Here is a 20,434-nt window from a genome sequence, read left to right as displayed (position 1 = left end):
ACCGAACACTCAGTGCGCGAACCCTACTCGCACTTGGCCAATTTTTTCAGTAAATCGTGTATGCTACTCTTCGCTGGTAACTGACGTTCCGAATTTTTCCTACTATGATCACTTGACGTGTTAATACAAATGGCTGTGGACGAATATAGGTCTCAACTATAGACATTCCCTTCGGTTTTGAACAAGACATATTACACGACCACAGCTACACTTTCAATACCACAGTGACTCGTGGCCATCTGATGAACGGCAGCAATAATCAGTACTAATGTATATCCACAAGTTGCACTAGTCTTAGAGTCTTTCACACGTAATGTCAGATAGCGGTTTCATTATAGATTCGCTTTTATGTTTTTCACTCTTCTCCAGTGAGGGCGACTTAGTCTCTCACCTGGCTAACCATATAATGTTCTGGACTGTTAGCAATCATTTCTTCCACTTCGCTCACAAATGCTCTATATAATTTTATGTCACTAGGAGTCATGTGGAAGCTAACAGACATAGACAGTTCATAGAAGGTCTGGAAGGTTATATAGGATTCTCATTCACTTGAGAATGGGATGGCAATATGGAGTAGGTACTTTGATGTTGGCTTTGAAGCCTGTACATTGGTAAGGCATATTCCTCATCACTCTCATGATGCTCTTCTCTGTACTTGTTGAAGTCCTGTAGATCATGTGTTTCCCTCGTTTACGGCTGCAAGCTAGCTAATGGATTTATTCTACATACATCAAGATGGATAACTCTGAATGTTGAAAACCTGTTACTTATCTATGATGGCATATTTTTGAGTTAGTCTTACGTTGCATGCTACTGGACAATGTGTTTACTGCAATTACTTGTACGAATTGCTTTCTTGAGGACGCCATCGTAAACCGATGGCCGTCACGGTCTAGCAGGTAGATCATTAGGCTCCAGCCCAGGAGATACCAGGTCGAGGATTTATCCCGTTCCATCCCCTCTAGGACGGCCTCAGGTCCACTCAGCCTGCTGTCAAGATGACTATTGGAGATCTCCCTGTGGTAAAAGGCGGCTGGGGTTAGTCGCCCATCACCCCTAGCCCTCCCAGTGCCTCGGGAATAGAGAGGTTCCAGTCTAGTGAAGTGAGGAAGATAGTCAGGTAACCGTCTTGAGCCACAGATTTGACCTTTTGCCACCATAAATAGGCTTTTGGAGCTGGCTTCCCTCTGTGATATCTACCGAAGATTCCTCTATATTGTTCTATTTAATGAAGGCAACTTTTGTTGGTTTTCCACTGGAATTGATACTCAGAGAAAATCGTGAAGTAAGATATGTGACACACTTTTATTGGTATTTCAACTAGGTACATCAAAGTACTGGTACAAAATAGGTGTTGGGAGAGTGAGAAGTATCTACGTGATGACGTTGCACATGGGATCCGTTTCGTCTTGGAGGCAGTCGACCCAGGGCACCCAGGTGTTGTTCCAGCGCTTGGGATCGGCCTCTGCGGTCTGCGTGACGTTGGCCCCCGGCTGCGGCATCAGCGGCTGCGACAGCGTCTCCAGCCGCTCCAGCAAAGTGTCCACCAGGCCCTCCGGCATGTCGGCGGGCGAGCCGTCGCCTGCCTCGCACGGGTCCTGCCTGATGTTGAAGACGCACCAGCCGCTGCTGCTCGTGATGTTGCACAGCCCGTGGGCGGGCCGCTCCGGGCAGGACACGGTCGCCTCAGCGCGCAGCCGCAGCACGTCCTCCACCTCCGGGGCAGCACCGACCACGCTGGAGAGCGCCTGCCCCACTGGGCTGGCCAGCACCTCCTGTGGGTCGTAGGCTGGCGTGAACAGCGGGTCCTCAGCCCCACTTGCCCCCGCGTAATAATCGTTGTTCTGCACACCTGCCACACGAACACAGCTGTTACTGCCGTTGTCCAAACTACTTACAGTATTACGTACATTATCTGATTAAAAGTATCCTGCCACATATTACTGGATATTAATACGGGGCGTGTCCACCTCTACATTTATGACGGCTTGAACTATGCTGGGGACATCTTCAATGAGGTTTCTGAACGTCTTTGTAGGAATGGCAGCCCATTCTCCCTCCAGAGCGGAAAACAGAGAAGGTAATGATGTTGGATTCTGGGGTTTGGAGCGAAGTAGGTGATCTAAATCTGTCTAAAGCTGTTCCATTGGGTTCAGGTTGGGATTCTGAGTATGCAAATGGATTTCAAGAATGTTATTGTTCACCAGCCTACGCCTCACAGATACTTCTTTACGACAGTGCGCAATATCGTGCTGATACAATCAATTATCATCTCTGTCCCCTACTGTTCACAACACACAATGCTGGAAAATGTGTTCACATCCATCTCCATTTACCGTTTTCTTAAGTGCAATAAGGGAGCCACACCCTAACCACGAAAGACACTTTATCTACATCTACATTTATACTCCGCAAGCCACCCAACGATGTGTGGCGGAGGGCACTTTATGTGGCACTGTCATTACCTTCTTTTCCTGTTCCAGTCGCGTGCCGGCCGAAGTGGCCATGCGGTTCTAGGCGCTACAGTCTGCAACCGAGGGACCGCTACGGTCGCAGGTTCGAATCCTGCCTCGGGCATGGGTGTGTGTGATGTCCTTAGGTTCGTTAGGCTTAATTAGTTCTAAGTTCTAGGCGACTGATGACCTCAGAAGTTAAGTCGCATAGTGCTCAGAGCCATTTGAACCATTTGTTTCAGTCGCGTATGGTTCGCGGGAAGACGACTACCGGAAAGCCTCAGTGCGCTCTCGAATCTCTCTAATTTTACATTCTTGATATCCACGGGAGGTATAAGTAGCGGGAAGCAATATATTCGATACCGCATCCAGAAACGCACCCTCTAGAAACCTGGACAGCAAGCTACACCGCGATGCAGAGCGCCTCTCTTGCATAGCCTGCCACTTGAATTTGCAAAACATCTCCGTAACGCTATCACTCTTACCATATAACACTGCGACGAAACGCGCCGCTCTTCTTTGGATCTTCTCTATCTCCTCTATCAACCCGACCTGGTAAGGATCCCACACTGATGGACTACAAGGACTCTCCCAATGAATCTCAACCTGGTACCCGCCTTCCCAACAATTAATTGTATATGATCATTCCACGTCAAATCGTCCGCACGCATACTCCCAGATATTTTACAGAAGTAACTGCTACCAGTGTTTGTCCTGCTATCATATAATAAAGGATCCTCCTTTCTATGTATTCGCAACACATTACATTTGTCTATGTTAAGGGCCAGTTGACACTCACTGCACCAAGTGCCTATCCGCTGCAGATCTTCCTGCATTTCACCTCAATTTTCTATTGCTGCAACTTCTCTGTATACTACAGCATCATCCGCGAAAAGTTGCATGGAACTTCCGACACTATCTACTAGGTCATTTATATATATTGTGAAAAGCAATGGTCTCATAACACTACCCTGTGGCAAGGCCGAGGTTGCTTTAACGTCTGTAGACGTCTCTCCATTGAGAACAACATGCTGTGTTCTGTTTGCTAAAAACTCTTCAATCCAGCCACACAGCTGGTCTGATATTCCGTAGGCTCTTACTTTGTTTATCAGGCGACAGTGCGGAACTGTATCGAACGCCTTCCGGAAGTCAAGGAAAATAGCATCTACCTGGGAGCCTGTATCTAATATTTTCTGGGTCTCATGAACAAATAAAGCGAGTTGGGTCTCACACGATCGCTGTTTCCGGAACCCATGTTGATTTCTACAGAGTAGATTCTGCGTTTCCACAAATGACATGTTACGCGAGCAAAAAACATGTTCTAAGATTCTATAACAGATCGATGTCAGAGATATAGGCCTATAGTTTTACGCATCTGCTCGAGGACCCTTCTTGAAAACTGGAACTACCTGTGCTCTTTTCCAATCATTTGGAACCTTCCGTTCCTCTAGAGACTTGCGGTACATGTCTGTTAGAAGGAGGGCAAGTTCTTTCGCGTACTCTGCGTAGAATCGAATTGGTATTCCGTCAGGTCCAACGGAATTTCCTCTGTTGAGTGATTTCAGTTGCTTTTCTATTCCTTGGACACATATTTCTATGTCAGCGATTTTTTCGTTCGTGCGAGGACTTAGAGAAGGAACTGCAGCGCGGTCTTCCTCTGTGAAACAGCTTTGGAAAAAGATGTTTAGTATTTCAGGTTTACGAGTGTCATCCTCTGTTTCAATTTCATTATCTGGATATGCTGATTTAACGTAAGACCAGAACTTCCTAGGATTTTCTGTCAAGTCGGTACATAGAATTTTACTTTCTATATCATACAATCACCTTCTCTGTATTTCACTGTTGGCACTAGACGGCATGAAACGTTCTCCAGGCATTAGCCAAATCCAAATCTTTCCACTGGATTATTACAGGTATAGCACGATCCATCTCTATGAATGACTCGTCGTCCAATATCCAGTGGTGTCGTTCCTTGCACCACCTCAAACTTCGTTTAAGACTTACTACGGAAATGAACTGCCCGCACAAAAGTCCCTTTCCATCAGTACATGAGGTTTACCTGATCTTGGTTTACCTGTGGTTGTTCGGTGATGTTTCCATATCCTGATCACATTGCAAAAAGTCAACTTGGGCAGCTTTGGAAGGGTTGAAATGTCCCCATTGGATTTGTTTCTCAGGAGATGTTCAATGGCTAGTCCACGGTCAAAGTCTCTGAGCTCTCTTGGCGAACCCATCGATACCACAATACTGCCCATATCTTTTTATACTGGAGGATCCGCCTGTCGTGACGTCAAATTCTCATTACAAAGGGGTGTCCGAATACTTTTGACCAGATTGTGTATACACTAAATGCAACTGGCCAACCTCACGTCGCTATTACTTCTTTATATACTCTCGCTTCTTGCGCTCTTAAAGTTTTTGTCTTACATCATTACAGTATGCATTCTATAGCTTCAGATCCATACCAACGTCAAAAAACTATTCAGTCTATGTTTCGTACTTCCCTTTCTCAATGCTCTGCCAGTTAACTAACTGCTAAAGAAAGTCATAGATGTTTCTCTGTCCTATGTCAATCGTTTTTCTGGTATTAATTGGAATTCACTATTGCCTTTTCTAGAGCTAAATCCTACAGTGCCCCTTCGATTCTTCTCCAGACTTTTGGCTGTACGAGCTTTCTTATCTTTCATGGCAGAACTCTTTCAGCAAAATATCAGTAATATATACATACCTGAAGAACTACTTGCCTCTAGAAACCTCTTGTTCCTGCCGATTTACCGCTGGATTTAGTTCCCGAGACAATTCGTTATAAACTAATCTTCGATCTACGAAATAAAGTATCACTAGCTCTTAACACATAGTAGTTATATCTCTAATGGACACATCAGAGTTATCTATTCTGGTCTCTATGGTCATTGGACCCACAGATCGCGCAGCATATCTACTTGTCTACTTACTGTGCCTTTGCACCGTTAGTACTGTTGTTACATGTGGAGTGGTATTCCAGATAACGCCAGCGCGGACAGGGATGCTACTGACCTTTGACGAGCTTCCAGTCGCCGACGCGGACGGCGCCGTTCTCGGCCACCTCGTCGTAGTTAAGGAGTATCTCCGTGCGCTGGCTGGGCTCTCCAGAGACCAGCCGCGGCCACATGTTCACGCCGTCCAGGTCGTCCGGCAGGTCTGACGCATTACCTCCTGGAAAAGGCAGCTCCGTCAGCGGCAGTAATATGGGCCTGCTTTTATGCTTCATATGTGTGCATACATACATACATACATTAATCCTTGTTCCATAAATAATGAATACGACATTTCCAGAATGAGATTTTCACTCTGCAGCGGAGTGTGCGCTGATATGAAACTTCCTGGCAGATTAAAACTGTGTGCCCGACCGAGACTCGAACTCGGGACCTATGCCTTTCGCGGGCAACTGCTCTACCATCTGAGCTACCGAAGCACAACTCACGTCCGGTACTCACAGCATTACTTCTGCCGGTATCTCGTCTCCTACACGCACACTCCGCTGCAGAGTGAAAATCTCATTCTGGAAACATCCCCCAGGCTGTGGCTAAGCCATGTCTCCGCTATATCCTTTCTTTCAGGAGTGCTAGTTCTTCAAGGTTCGCAGGAGAGCTTCTGTAAAGTTTGGAAGGTAGGAGACAAGATACTGGCAGAAGTACAGCCGTGAGTACCGGGCGTGAGTCGTGCTTCGGTAGGTCAGATGGTAGAGCACTTGCCCGCGAAAGTCAAAGGTCCCGAGTTCGAGTCTCGGTCGGGCACACAGTTTTAATCTGCCAGGAAGTTTCATATCAGCGCACACTCCGCTGCAGAGTGAAAATTTCATTCTGGAAACATCCCCCAGGCTGTGGCTAAGCCATGTCTCCGCTATATCCTTTCTTTCAGGAGTGCTAGTTCTGCAAGGTTTGCAGGAGAGCGTCTGTAAAGTTTGGAAGGTAGGAGACGAGATACTGGCAGAAGTAAAGCTGTGAGAACAGGGCGTGAATCGTGCTTCAGTAGCTCAGATGGTAGAGCACTTGCCCGCGAAAGGCAAAGGTCCCGAGTTCGAGTCTCGGTCGGGCACACAGTTTTAATCTGCCAGGAAGTTTCAGTACGACATTTCGTAATGATGTGGAACGTGTCACTTTAACATAAGTTTTCTTAACACAAAATAGTTAATTTTCTTTTTTCCAGTTACTACTTCATATCTAAGAATTCATCTATTAGTAGAAGGATTAGTGATTTACAAATTCTTTTAATTTGCTTTTAAATGTTGGTCTGTCAGACTTTTTATACTATTTGCAAATGACCAAAGATTTTGTGGCAGCATAATTCACACCTTTCTGCGCCAAAGTGAGATTTAATCCAGAATAGTGGATTTCATCCTTTCTTCTAGTGTTGTCGCTATGCATTTTGCTGTTATTTTTGAATTCGGATGAGTTATTAATGACAAATTTGATAAGTGAATATATGTATTGTGAAGGTACTGTGAATACCCCGAGTTCCTTAAATAAATGTCTGCAAGGTGATCTTGGGTGGGCTCCAGCTATTATTCTGATTACACGTTTTTGTTCAATGAATACTTTCTCTCTTAATGACGAATTGCCCCAAAATATGATGCCATATGAAAGCAGTGAATGAAAATAGGCATAGTAGGCTAATTTACTGATACGTTTATCACCAAAATTTGCAATAACCCTAATAGCATAAGTAGCTGAACGTAACCGTTTCAGCAGAACGTTGATGTGTTTCTTCCAATTCAATTTCTCATCAATGCACACACCCAGATATTTTGAGTATTCTACCTTAGCAACAGGCTTCCGTTCATAGTCCACAATTATCAATGGTGTTATGCCATTTACTGTACAGAATTGTATAAACTGTGTTTTCTCAAAATTTAGTGAGTCCATTTGCAGAAAACCACTTAATAATTTTCTGAAAGACATTATTTGCAATTTCCTCAGCTGATTTTTGCTTCTTGGGTGTGATTACTATACTTGTATCATCAGCAAAAAGAACTAACTTTGCATCTTCGTGAATACAGAGTGGCAAGTCGTTAATATATATTAAGAACAATAAGGACCCATGATTGAACCCTGTGGGACACCATTGTTGATACTTCCCCAGTTAGAGGACTCTGCTGGTTTTTGTAGACTATCTGTACTGTTAATTTCAACCTTTTGCAACTTTCCAGTTAAGTATGAATTAAACCATTTGTGTACTGTCCCACTCATACCACAATAAAGCTTATCTAGAAGAATTTGTGTATATCCAGAATAGCTGTACTGGATGTAGCTACAATGAAAATAAAATTTCAGGACGTTTCAATATTAATGCAGAATGAAGAGTTTGCTACGATACATTCACACTTTAACTCAAAGGACCATTTGTTTTTGGTTACAGACGTTGTTCTTTTAAGTAGCTGTTTGTGGTCTTCTGTTCTAAGACTGGTTTTATGCAGCTCTCCATCCTGATCTCTCCTGTGCGAGCCTGTCTATCTGTACATGACTGCTACATTCAACATCCATTTGCACCGGCTTACTGTTTTCAGGCCTTGATATCCCGCTCCACTTTCAACCCCCCCCCCTCCCGTCCCCCCGCCCCTTCCTTTCACTAGCAAATCGACAGTTTCTTGACGCCTCAGAATGTGTCCTATAAAGCGACCCCTTTTTTAAATCAAGTTGTGCCACAAATTTCATTCCTTCACTGATTTAGTACGTATTTATTAGCATATAATCTTCAGCATTATTCTGAAGCACCACATTTCAGAAAAATCTGTACTAAGTTAAAAGAACGTCAAAGAAAGTAAATCAAGGGTAACTGAGTGAGGCTGAATTGAATCATACAGTGCTTAGGGGATTAGGCTGGGAAATGGGAGACTAACAGTAGCAGATTAATCTGGGCAATTGGGCAGCGAAATAACTGATGCCGGCCGAACAAGAGAGGTATTTGTCTGTCAAGTGTAGCATCGTACCGAAGTGAAACATGGATGATACATTGTTAAGGCAAGAAGGGAACAGGAGGTGTCCAAATGGGGAACTACAGAAGAATTCTCGAAATTAGATTGGGAGATCGAACAACTAATGAGCGGCGCTGAATCGAACTGGGAGAATAAGATATATATGGCACAATTTGTCTAAAAGATGGAATCGGTTGACAGGTTACCATCTGACAAGAAACGCTTTGAGTGCAGGATCGCAAAAGACCAAAGATGTTTACGGCGTTTGACACTCCACACATTGCCTACCATGAAATCACAATGTTTGTTGCCAATGGCAGCAGGGGCGGGACAGCAATTATCCACTGGCGAGCACAGCACCACAGCATGAGACTACGGAGCGTAGCTAAACTACTTAGTCGACGAGTAACTCACAATAGTGCTATACTGCTAGTGGAGTTGATACAGGCAGAACAATAGCAATGATAAACAAAGCAAACATTGCATTATAGCTACAAAAACAGTTACCGTAGTTGATATTTCATCGAACAGGAACTCAAGGAATTTCGATGAGTGAGAAAGAAATGGCACAGACGAAATATTAGCGTTTCTGCTGTATGAGTCAGTGGAAAGTACGTGGTGTCGTATACGCTCGACTGCTCGGACAATGTACATGAGGAGTACAATGACAACGATACGTGCTTAACAAGTGAAAGCGATGTAGAAACAGGTGTACAGCTATGTAGTTTACAAGACAGGAAGCCACAAATCCCGTCTCCAGTGAAACGTAGGAAAGGACAATTGTTGTTCAAGGAGAAGGTACTATAAATAATTACGTACATGCAAGGTCATTCTTTGCATAGTAAGATACTAGATGTCGAATAATTTTGCAGCAGTGCACCATTGTAGTGTGTAAGTAAAACAACGGACTGTCAAGAGAGGACAAGGAACACTTATTACCAAAACTGGTGTTTCAAGTATGCTCGATACAATTTACAGGATGTGTATGATAGTGACCTTCTGCGTTACGCTCACCAAATCGCTCGCGACGTGGGTTATAGTGATTTCAATGGATCCAATGGGTCCGCAGCTCGTGGTCTAGTTACATCTGGATCACGGGGTCTCGGGTTCAATTACCGGCCGGGTTGGAGATTTTCTCTGCCCGAAGACGGGGTGTTTGTGTTGTCCTCACCATTCCATCACTATTCATGAATGTAGCTCGATTGGACTGTGTACAGATTGGGTATGAGTACGGGCGCTGATGACCACGCAGTTGAGAGCCCCACAAACCAAACAATAGCATCATCAATTTTTTTTATTCCAGTGTCTGACCACAATATGAATTCTTTAGACGATGACCGGTTTCAGTTCGTAATGGCCATCTTCAGATCTTTTTTATACCGTGTCCTAAACTGATAAGGCCGTAAGGACATGGTGTGAAAAAGATCTGAAGATGGTCATCACTGATTGAAACCGGTCATCGTCTAAAGAATTCATATTGCGATCAGAGGCTGGAATAAAAATCATTTGACAATATTGGATCACTGTTTGTATACGCGACTATGTCGCAGTTGGTGAAACATAATCATTATCAATGGAACCAATGGATAGTTGCATAACAGTGCTACAGAACTGAAAGACGTAAGATCATGACATTTCAAACCAACCATCAACTTAACGAACCTTATTGAAGATTGAAATTTCGACCTGGCATTGAAGGGAGTCCTTGTGAGACGTTAATAAATTGTCAGTTTGGTATGGAGGGAAGAGTGGGGTAAAAATTATAGATCGAACCGTGATACGAATACAACAAGCATGTTAAAGTGGATGTTGGTTTTAGTGGTAGGGCTCAAGGGGCATGTACAGAAGTAACTAGCATAGGGAACTGTATCGAACCAGACTTCGAAGTGAAGACAACAACAACAGCAACAACAACAACAACAACAAGGGTGGGACTGCGTAGTTTGACCAACGTTTCTCGTGACCGCTCTGGTGGCCAGCCCTCCTAACAATCGAGCTCCGCCCCTCTTCCACACTGCTCTCGACGTACCTGTGTGGAAATACTGCCGTTACATGCAAATTGTATTGACAATGGCACCAGATGTGATCGTTTCCCTGGGTGCCCTCCCAAGTGAGCACACATACGTCTCCCCATCACCTCCTCACGTTCATCCCCTGGACGTACCTGCTGCGGCGTACAGCGTGGGCAGCCAGTCCGATATATGCATCAGCTCGTGGTCCACCCTGGACGTGTTCTGCAGCAGCGGGCTCCATACAGCAGCCACGCCGTGCACCGCACCCTCCCACAGGCTGTTCTTTATCTGCAAGCAAAACAGCACGACACGTCACAGCATGACACGTACCGTATTACAAATTGAGTATAATGTTCTACAGCTAAGAAATTAAATGCAGCGTTTCGGGACACAGCACATAGGGAAAACAATTGTTTCACAATACAGCAAATCTACAGCTCTTCAGGCAGACACAGATAGAATATGTACTGCACGTACTGAAGCTACATTACTGCTCCGCAAACCGTCGCAAAGTATACGGAGGAAGCTATGAAGTGCGTACACGTGCACTATGGTTCCCCTTCCGCATTACGCTCTCGAGTGTTGTGAGAAAGAACCTCTGTTTTATATCCTTGCATGTAAGGGATTCCCTCCAGTCTCCCTATGATGAACACTACACGGTTACTATATCGTTGGAAGTAATATATTGTGCCTCTCAGAAGGAGTCTTCTGGTATTTCAAAATTTGTTCTGTACTTGTTGACCATGGCGCTGTAGGCTTCTGCGAGTATTTCTGATACTGTTGTATTGCATGTAATGGGTGTTTCAGAGTCACGGCTGATAGATCACGCCAATGGGGAGAAACTTCTGTTAGAGACAAAATGTTCGCTGACGCTTCCCCGCTACGCTAGGCACTTTTAAGGCAGGTTATGCACTTGATAGGCATCAGGGTATAGGCACCTCGCGGCCCTGGTATGCTGTGTGTGTTGCCTATCAACCAGACATCTGCTCCGTGGGACAGGCGATAGAACGCGTATAATTGAAGTTCCTGATTCGCTTCTAAAACAATGTTCTCCGCTTATAGAGACTCATACGTATTCTTGTTGAAAATCTATCACTTTACTGGGGTAGATAGTATACTACAAAAGAAAACAAGCTCTGCTAGTTCGGTGAAACTTTGCCCTCATAGAGCCAGCGAATACTAACGGACAGCTGGCGTCGGTGGGTCGTATCAGTGAACATTTTTTCTCTAACGAAACTTGATCAGAAAGACGTTTGCCGCAAAGACATTGAAACACCCTGTGACGAAATATAACATGTACTTTTAATTCACTGAATCTCTTTTCCTCATTTCCTCTGAAAGAAATTTATGTAGAAGAACAATAGCTGAGAAATACATTCGAAAAAGTATGCTTACAGTGAATACATAACTTGGGAAGAGCCACCATCATTCTTACGGAATCGCCGAATCTTTCCTGACCACTGAAAAGACACAGGTTGACCAGGAAATTTAATACATTACTTTTGAAACAGTTCTCTAACTGTGATCAGATGTTATTTGAAACACAGCATCTTTCAAGGGGCAGGTGAGGCAATACGAATGCGATTAATATGGAAAGTTCAATTGGGAACACCAGAAGGTTGCAGAAGCAGAAGATCCAACGAGAGTGTTTGGGGCCTTCTGGAGATGCCGGCGACGGGAACGGTTACAGAAGTACCAACTGAGGCGCGATCGGCACGGTTCGTTCAAGGTGGATTTCCCGGCTGTGTTGCCAAGTTAGGCCGCTGGACCATATAGAGGACCCTGATGTCCTCACGTTGGCTCAGGCAAACAGGTACATTCCGCCTGTGGAGAGTCTTCCCTGAGAGTTGGACAGGACGGCAACCTGCGAGCCGGCCTGTCCACCTCAGCTTTCATTCTGTTGGTGCGAGGGACACTGAGGGATTTGGTGCCGGAACTCGACGTGTTGGCGAAGCAGTCATAGAACATCTTATCGTATTCCTCTCATGGCAGTTACTTCCTCTTAGGGTCATTTGGTGTTTGGAGTAATATCATTGCGTAAGTCATTTCCATAGTCACCACAGTCACCAGTTACTGTGGAGAGTAGCGTTTCATTCTGTTGGATGAATTTTGTTCGTGTCTTTGCCGATATTTTTTCGTAATATCTCTAATCCAACGGCTGCTAAAGCTGGCCTTTTATATAAGGTTATATTGTGATCAAAAACATTATTAATAGGGGCACTAGTTACTGAGGCAAATCTTTAACTTTAAGACAGTGAACTAAGCCACTATTTTCAACAATATAAGATAATTTTTTCTGAATGATTTCTTGAAGCCTTTAGTTGCCAATTTCTTTATTTCTTGTACGATTGTATCGGCCTTACGCCATTTTCAAGTATTTTATGGATGAAGTTTTGGTAAGCTTTGCAACAACTGGTCGAAAGTAGCGTGCTACTAAAATAGCGTGGACACCTCGAACTAATTTATGAGCATAACATGATGTCATAGGAGCAAAGACGTAGATGACATAATCTGTTACCAAAAACTCATCCATAAAATACTTGAAAATGGTCTAAGGCCAAAATTGTACAATCGTACAGGAAATAAAGAAAATGGAAACTGAAGGCTTCAAGGAATCATTCAAAAAATTCATCGCAGCTGAGGACCCTATCGCATTGAAAATTATAAAAAAAATATAAGATTATAATTTTCGAATAATTATAGTTTAATAGAGTTCACCATTTTGAATGGGATTGTAAATTTGAGTCTCATATTCTGATTTGCTTACAGGCTGAACTAAGTTCGAGCAAATATGTCTATTTGATGTGAATATTGTAATTACCTTTCGTAATTTTTGCTGTTTAATAAATCAGTTGTGAAATATTGCAGCTCTCCCATTCCTCTTCTACCGTGTCCCACCAACATAGACAGGGTTGCATATTTCCAGAGGAACCACCAACAGTAGGAAGAGAGCAATGACATCTTTCTATACCCTCTGTAAGAGTTTTGTGGTCTTTCCAAAACCAAGAATGCAACTACTACGTAGTAATTAGGACACTTGACGCTACAGAGTAGTAAAAACGTAAGTGTATGATAACGTTGATTTTGAAATCCCACTGGTTCGGCTTAGCCTCCTCTACACTCATTCATTGGCACCTTTCCTTACGTATATGCGAGAGGTGTTTCACATGTGGCTATATAGAGATTAAACTAAGAATCTAAACACCTTCCGAACAGGTCATGGAGGCGCAACAGAACCGACCGGCCGCCGTGTCATCCTCAGCCTACAGGCGTCACTGGATGCGCATATGGAGGGGCATGTGGTCAGCACACTGCTCCCCCGGCCGTTTTGTCAGTTTACGAGACCGGAGCCGCTACTTCTCAATCAAGTAGCTCCTCAGTTTGCCTCACAAGGGCTGAGTGCACCCCGTTTGCCAACAGCGTTCGGAAGGCCGGATGGTCACCCATATAAGCCCGATAGCGCTTAACTTCGGTGACCTGACGGGAACCGGTATTACCACTGCTGCAAGACAGTTGGATCTATATAGAGCTTGGCTTATGTAGCTAGTGTTATGTTTATGTTGTACTATGGTGAAAAGAGGAGACAGAGTGTGAAACCTCGTGCCGGAAAATAGCCTTTTTCTCTCGAATAGCACCTAAAAGATCAGTGGAAATGTTGTCCACCGCGAGGATTCGAACCAGCCTGCCTCAGAGTAAGCTCCAGGACAAAGGCGTGTGTTAGCGATCTCAGCTACGGAGGATGGCTATGATGGGGACTACATTTCATTAAGAAAATGTGTCCAAAATAACGCAACACTATTCGGACTTTATGAGAGTGTAGGAGAACTCGACTCACGCCTCTGAACGGGAAGTTGGAGCCCCAGTTGACGTCGCTGCCCGCCCCGTTGTCGGCGACGAACACTATGATGGAGTTGTTGAGCATGTCGCGCTCGTGCAGGGCTGTCACCACACGCCCCACAGACTCGTCCATCTTTGCCATCACCGCTGTCAACACAAGAACACTCCCACTTATTATACCATAATTTACAGACCGTGGTATATAACAATATCTGAGTCATATTAATACCATAAGCTATGAACAAGACGCTGAAGTACCACTCTGGACACTTATCGTTCCATCCCAGCAACACCTCACTGGTGATGAAGGTGTTCATAGGACGGAAAGCAGTAAGAGAGTGTAACCAGAGCTGCGAAACGGCTCACCTGCGAGTATGCGACGGTCGGGGTGCGAGATGTAGGAGAAGCTGTTGATGAGGTCCTGCGGGGCGTTGATGAGCTGCGAGTGGTCCCCGGGGTGGCAGGCGAGGTGCGCGAAGTAGAGGAACAGCGGCCGCTCCGTGTCGTGCTCCCGGATCAGCCGCTCCGCCTCCTCGGTGAACACGTCCGTCGCGTACTTGCCGTTGTACTGCCACGCCGTCGTCAGGTTCTCGCGCAGGTCGTACCCGTGGGCACCCTGCCGGGGAAAACGCAGCACTCAGCTACCGATGGGACACTGTCTCAGAGAAGCTCGTGTTGTTCCCCGCGTCTTATACACTGCGTGTCAAGGACAGTTGGTAGACAAGAAACCATCTACCGAAAGGATATCACTCAACCACATGTGCGACGTGGTTTTACTCAACAAGCTCATGTTACTCTCCACAATAACAAGAAATTGCTATACTTCTTGTGACAATCCTATCAAAAAATGAATTAATGATCGAGAAAAAAGATACCTCTGGTTAAGAAGCCATTACCGACGGGTAATCGACTACACCGTCGTAATATGACACACGTAAATCTAATGCTCATATTGCTTTATAATGTAAGGGACCGCTATGAAATGACGAGTTCAGATACTAAAATCACCAAATTCATTACACACCTGGCTGATGTACTAAAAATACGCAGAACATTTTGCATCTTATGGACGGGAAATAACATCACAGGTGTTTGTCCATTCAGGATATCAAACAGAGGCTATTCCGAGACAATGACAGGAAAGTGGAACTTTTTGTTTACCGCCATGTGGAGATATTACCTAAGTCTGAAACCAACGAGGCACGTATGTACCTGATAACATTTGTCGGATGAAGTGTTCAGTGCGGAGTACAGACTGACATCAAGAAGTATCTCGTTATCGCAACAGGAGAAAGGTCTGAGACTGTAGTTAAGCTGTGGTAGTGAATACACCGTCTCTAAAGAAAGGTAAGAGGCTGACTTTATTCCTGGCGTATACAAGACATCAGCTCGAGGACTACGGTGGAGAGCTACTGTAAAGTTTGGAATGTAGGAGGCGAGGTACTGGCAGAAATAAAGCTGTGAGAACGGGGCGTGAGTCGTGCTTGGGTAGCTCAGATGGTAGAGCACTTGCCCGCGAAAGGCAAAGGTCCCGAGTTCGAGTCTAGGTCCGGCACACAGTTTTAATCTGCCAGGAAGTTTCGTATCAGCGCACACTCCGCTGCAGAGTGAAAATCTCATTCTGAACTACGGCGGTAGCTTCAACCGAACACTGTAAACAACAGACGTGTATTCGGCATGTCAATTGTGAGCCGACAGAGTTAAGCTGTGGACGTGCTGCTGTAGTGCGTCAACTTTGTTGTGTCTCACATCGCAACATCTCTAAATCCAGCGTTCAAGTCATTCTGCACAATACTTTGAAGAAGATGAAAGTGTGTGCAGAGTTTGTCCAGCACACCTTTCAAACAAAAACAACGATGCATGGATGCCTGCCTGAAATGCAAAACAAGGACTATCCTTTCCTGGAAAAAAATCGCCACGAATAATGATTATCAATACTTACTTACCACAAAACAACAAAGTGCCGAAATTCGCGTGAAGGGACAACGCTTAGACGACATAACCGACACTGAGGCCAACGTGACGCGTGAGTTGACCAACATCTCAAAGAAGGAGTTTTATAATTATTTCACATGATTCTATGAAGGCTCCGTGCGTTGCACTCAAGTGGTGGAAGGCTATGTAAAACCCCTAAAGTGTTAAAACCATCAGCTTAACTTCTCTCTCTCTCATTTTTTTTAATAATTCAATCTCGAAACAATTGGGATTAAGTGATATGTGCGCTTGGGCCTCTAACGTTATAGTATACGACTTTGTGAGGTGACTTGTAGTGCAGAAAAGAAGCTGGCTGGTTACCCTGTCCTCGAATATGTAGTCATAGTATCCGACGCCGGCGTTCCAGTAGCCGAGGTGGGAGTCGAACCCGCGGTAGGTGGGCGTGTAGACCTTGGAGTAGTGGCCCAGGTGCCACTTGCCGATGGCCCTGGTGACGTAGCCCAGGTCCTTGAGGTACTGCGGCAGGATCTTGCCCTCGGGCAGCGCGTGCACCTCGTCCCCCAGGATCACGTGACCCTGCATGCCTGCAACAACACGATGTGTCTAATGTCACAGCGCACACACGTAGATGGAAAACCTGTGGAGCAATCCATCTGCTGATAACGCAACAGCATTTGCTCTCTGCAGTTATCTGAGGAAACGAAAGGGGCTTCAAAACACATCTGCATCAATTACTGACGAGGTCGTAGGAAGGAAGAAGGTTACAATCCCACTTCCAATTGAAGGAGAGGTATCAGAAGTTGAGAACCAGAACGAGAACTTACACAAACATCAAGTTTGAGAGACACTAGTGGAGTTTCCAGTGTATAATCTCCTCACATGGCACTATAACGAGAAAGCGCTGGTGCAGTGCTAAGCACGGACCGTCGCTGACGTCAGACTCACCCAGCCGGACGGGGTACTTCCCAGTCATGATGGCCGACCTGGACGGCGTGCAGACTGGCTGCACGTAGTGGCCGTTGAGGATCACCCCGTGGTACGCCAGGGCGTCGATGTTGGGCGTGGGCACCTGGTCCGAGCCGTGGAAGCTCACGTCGTTCCAGCCCTGCAACACGTTTTGCTACGTCACACGCATTCTTCAGCTCATGAGCACACGTCTGTAATGAGACTACCGTATTTTCTTATTAATCATTTGGGACTATTTTACACACGTATTACGATGGATTAATGGATTAAAGATACAGCGGTGCTGAGGGAAGCGCCGTGAAATATAAAGACAAATTGTCATTGATTATATCTGTTTACCACTGTTCGGTGTGACATGTTTGAATAAGCTGAAGAGATCTCTGTTTCCTCCCTGTTTGGCTGTTACATCGCGTATCCAACAAAGGTAGTCTTCAGTTTCATAAGACGTTCCAAGCATTTCGTATTTCAGTTCCTGTACCGAAAATGTAAACATTCTGATACATGAAATTTTTAAAACCTTACGTAGTACCGCCCTTCAAATGGGATCACCGTCTTCTTTCCCACTTCCTTCTATTGTTCACGTTCAATTTATAACATAATTTTCCTCCAAACCTTTATCCTTCATCGTTGTTTTAAAATTTGACGCAATGTATTTAGGTTGTGGACTACTTTCTCATGAAAAATTACCTTCCTGCTCTTTTTCCTCTGAAGCATCTACTTTTTTCCAATAATATTCAAAATGAACAATATTACTTTCCAATCGAGCGTAATGTTCCGATTCCGGTTTCTGTGGCTGTTCCGATACTGACCTCTGTAACGCTCGGATTGATCTGTGTTCAAACCACAGAGTAGAGTGCTATTTTTCCTATCTTCTTTAGAATATTTCTTTTCCTCATGTTCTCTATTCATTACTAAAGACCTTTTCACTTAGTTTCCGTCCCGCAGTTTATTCTTTTCGCCCCTAGGTCTATTGCGTATTATTATCAAGGCTTGTAAATCAATTGAACAATAAACAGAGTTTATGGCTAAGGTATTCACACATGCAGATTTTTTGTGCGATCAGACGTGAGACTGCGCCTAGCACATGAACTGTGGTGGAGATATTACTCAGCAGCAGATTTCAGTCAGTTCAGAGCGCCAGTTTATTCTGATCAGGATTTTCCATTTAAGGAATGTAGGCCGATGGACAAATCAGAATTTCATGACATTTCGCATCCAGATTAAAAAAAGAAAGGAATGCTTAGATAGACCAGCACGAATGAGGAAAGAAGTGACTAGCCATAGCAAATTACAAGGATACTATCTGCTATAGGATTACCTCTTACTGAACACTGTGAAAAATGACTTACAATTTTGCTTTTCGAGGGGGAGGGTCTGCCTTGAGGGCAAAACACCATTTTTTTTCTTTCCTTCTGTAAATTAGAGGCGTTTCGCTGGAATTTCAGCGTCGTCCGTGAGCTTCTATTTTCTTTGTACTAAGCAGGAGGAATGTTCTTTAGTATGCGTACACATATAAATTTGAGTCTTTAAGCGGGTATTTACAAATCTGAAGAACAAACGAATTTCTGTAGATGTACAGGTACACCTTATTAACACATGCTGTTGTTTCCTGGTTTTTATGTTTTACGTTACATTTGCTTTCCTTTCAACAGTTTGTTATCTGCAACTGTATAAACTCAATGTAGAAAAGCCATTTACTTCTAAATTTTACAACTACAGATGTTGTGGTTGTTGGTAGTTTAACCATAACTTCTCTTTATTATTCAATCGATTTATCACGCTTGCCAGTAATACGACTCAAACCTAGAGACGAGACAAATAATTTGCGAGATCGAAACTAAGTGAAAACTTCCACTTTCTATTCCATTGCCAGTACAACCTTTCGAACTTTGCTTGGCATTAAGTGAGATCGTAAACTTTACGACTCAGACCGCTTTGGACCTACCTGGTTCCCAGATTGGCTGAAGGTAAAGTGAACTATTAACTTTGAAGACCATAGTCATGGCATTGTGATTATGATGAGCAGAGTTCATTGTACTCCATGTCACACAACATAACGTTGCCTTGCATGTGGTCAGTTTGCACCATCTAATAAAGCCACTAGCAACTGGAGATTTTCAGTATACAAAGAGGTCATAAAATGCTACCACAAAACGTGTCTCATAATTCTAACAACTGATGTCAGTGAAGTACTGCTATAGCTATAGTTGAGCACATCTGTCCTACAGTCCTTCTTGAAAACTTAACAAACAAGGATTTCAGTGCATGGCGACTCACCATGTCGTCGGCGACGATGAAGAGGATGTTGGGCGGCTTGGCCCCTGCCCGCCCCACGGCGGCCACCAGCCACACACTCGCCACCACCAGCAGCAGTCGCATCCTCCCCAGATGTCTCTGCCAACAGTCAGGCACATAACAGGTGTCAGTACAATGCCTTGTTCTACTGGAAATGTACACTTGGTTGTCATACTAACGAAATTCATTTGTAAGTCTTTCAGGGCCCCATTTTGTTACAAGACACCACCTTACAACATCCAGCGAGTAAGGTAATTGGCAACACGTTTCTTTCTAACTCCAGAGTACCTAGTTGTTACTGTTAGCTCTCAATCACACATTCACTGATCTTCATATTACATAATTACACTCACGATGACCTCTCCATTGGCGAACATCCCATATTAGTCCCCCATCTGGATCTCCTGGAGGGTTCTGCCAAGTTGGAGGTGAGCATGAGAAAAAGATGGAATAACCAACAAAGGAGTAACATTTTACGTGACACAGCATTGGATGTTAGAAGGTTAAACGTAATAGGAAAAGGGAAATGTAAAGGCTCAGTCTAGATATAGTGGGGGTTAGTAAAGAGAAATAGAAAGAAGGCAAGGATTTCTGGTCAGACGAATATAGGGTAATATCAACAGCAGCAAAGAGTAATGAATAGGAAATAGGGGCAGAGAGTAAGCTGCTGTGAACAATGATAGTGTTCTTCTCATCAGATTCGACAAACAACCAATGCCAACTACGATAATTCAGGTATATACGTCGTAGTCGATAGAGATTGTATATGAAGATACTGATCTGGTGATTCAGTATGTAAACGTAGATGGATATCTAATAATCTTGTAGGATTGGAGGGTGGTTGTAGGGAAAGAAGAAAGATTTATGAAAGAATATGAGTTGACAGTAAGAATGACAGTGGAGAAGAGTAATTTCAGGTGGTAATAGCGAATACTCTGTTCAGGAATCACAAGAGGAGGAGGTATACTAGGAAAAGACTAGGA

The 20,434-nt window shown here is 44.3% G+C and overlaps 1 protein-coding gene across 1 annotated transcript; it reads right to left on the bottom strand.

The window, feature by feature from the left end:
- Window positions 1-1,373: 1,373 nt before the first annotated feature.
- LOC126419611 (arylsulfatase I-like) lies at window positions 1,374-20,077 on the bottom strand (the record flags this gene model as incomplete). Its single annotated transcript, XM_050086800.1, has 9 exons — window positions 1,374-1,852; window positions 5,490-5,648; window positions 10,571-10,706; window positions 14,254-14,402; window positions 14,622-14,871; window positions 16,551-16,774; window positions 17,136-17,295; window positions 19,434-19,477; window positions 20,053-20,077. Coding segments are annotated over 9 exons (1,626 nt in total), but the record flags the coding sequence as incomplete, so codon positions are not given.
- Window positions 20,078-20,434: the final 357 nt, after the last annotated feature.

Source organism: Schistocerca serialis, chromosome 9, assembly GCF_023864345.2.
Source record: "Schistocerca serialis cubense isolate TAMUIC-IGC-003099 chromosome 9, iqSchSeri2.2, whole genome shotgun sequence".
In the NCBI taxonomy this organism is placed as follows: domain Eukaryota; kingdom Metazoa; phylum Arthropoda; class Insecta; order Orthoptera; family Acrididae; genus Schistocerca; species Schistocerca serialis.
The sequence above is the reverse complement of the archived record's forward strand: the minus strand, read 5'-3'. Positions and strand labels throughout refer to the sequence as shown.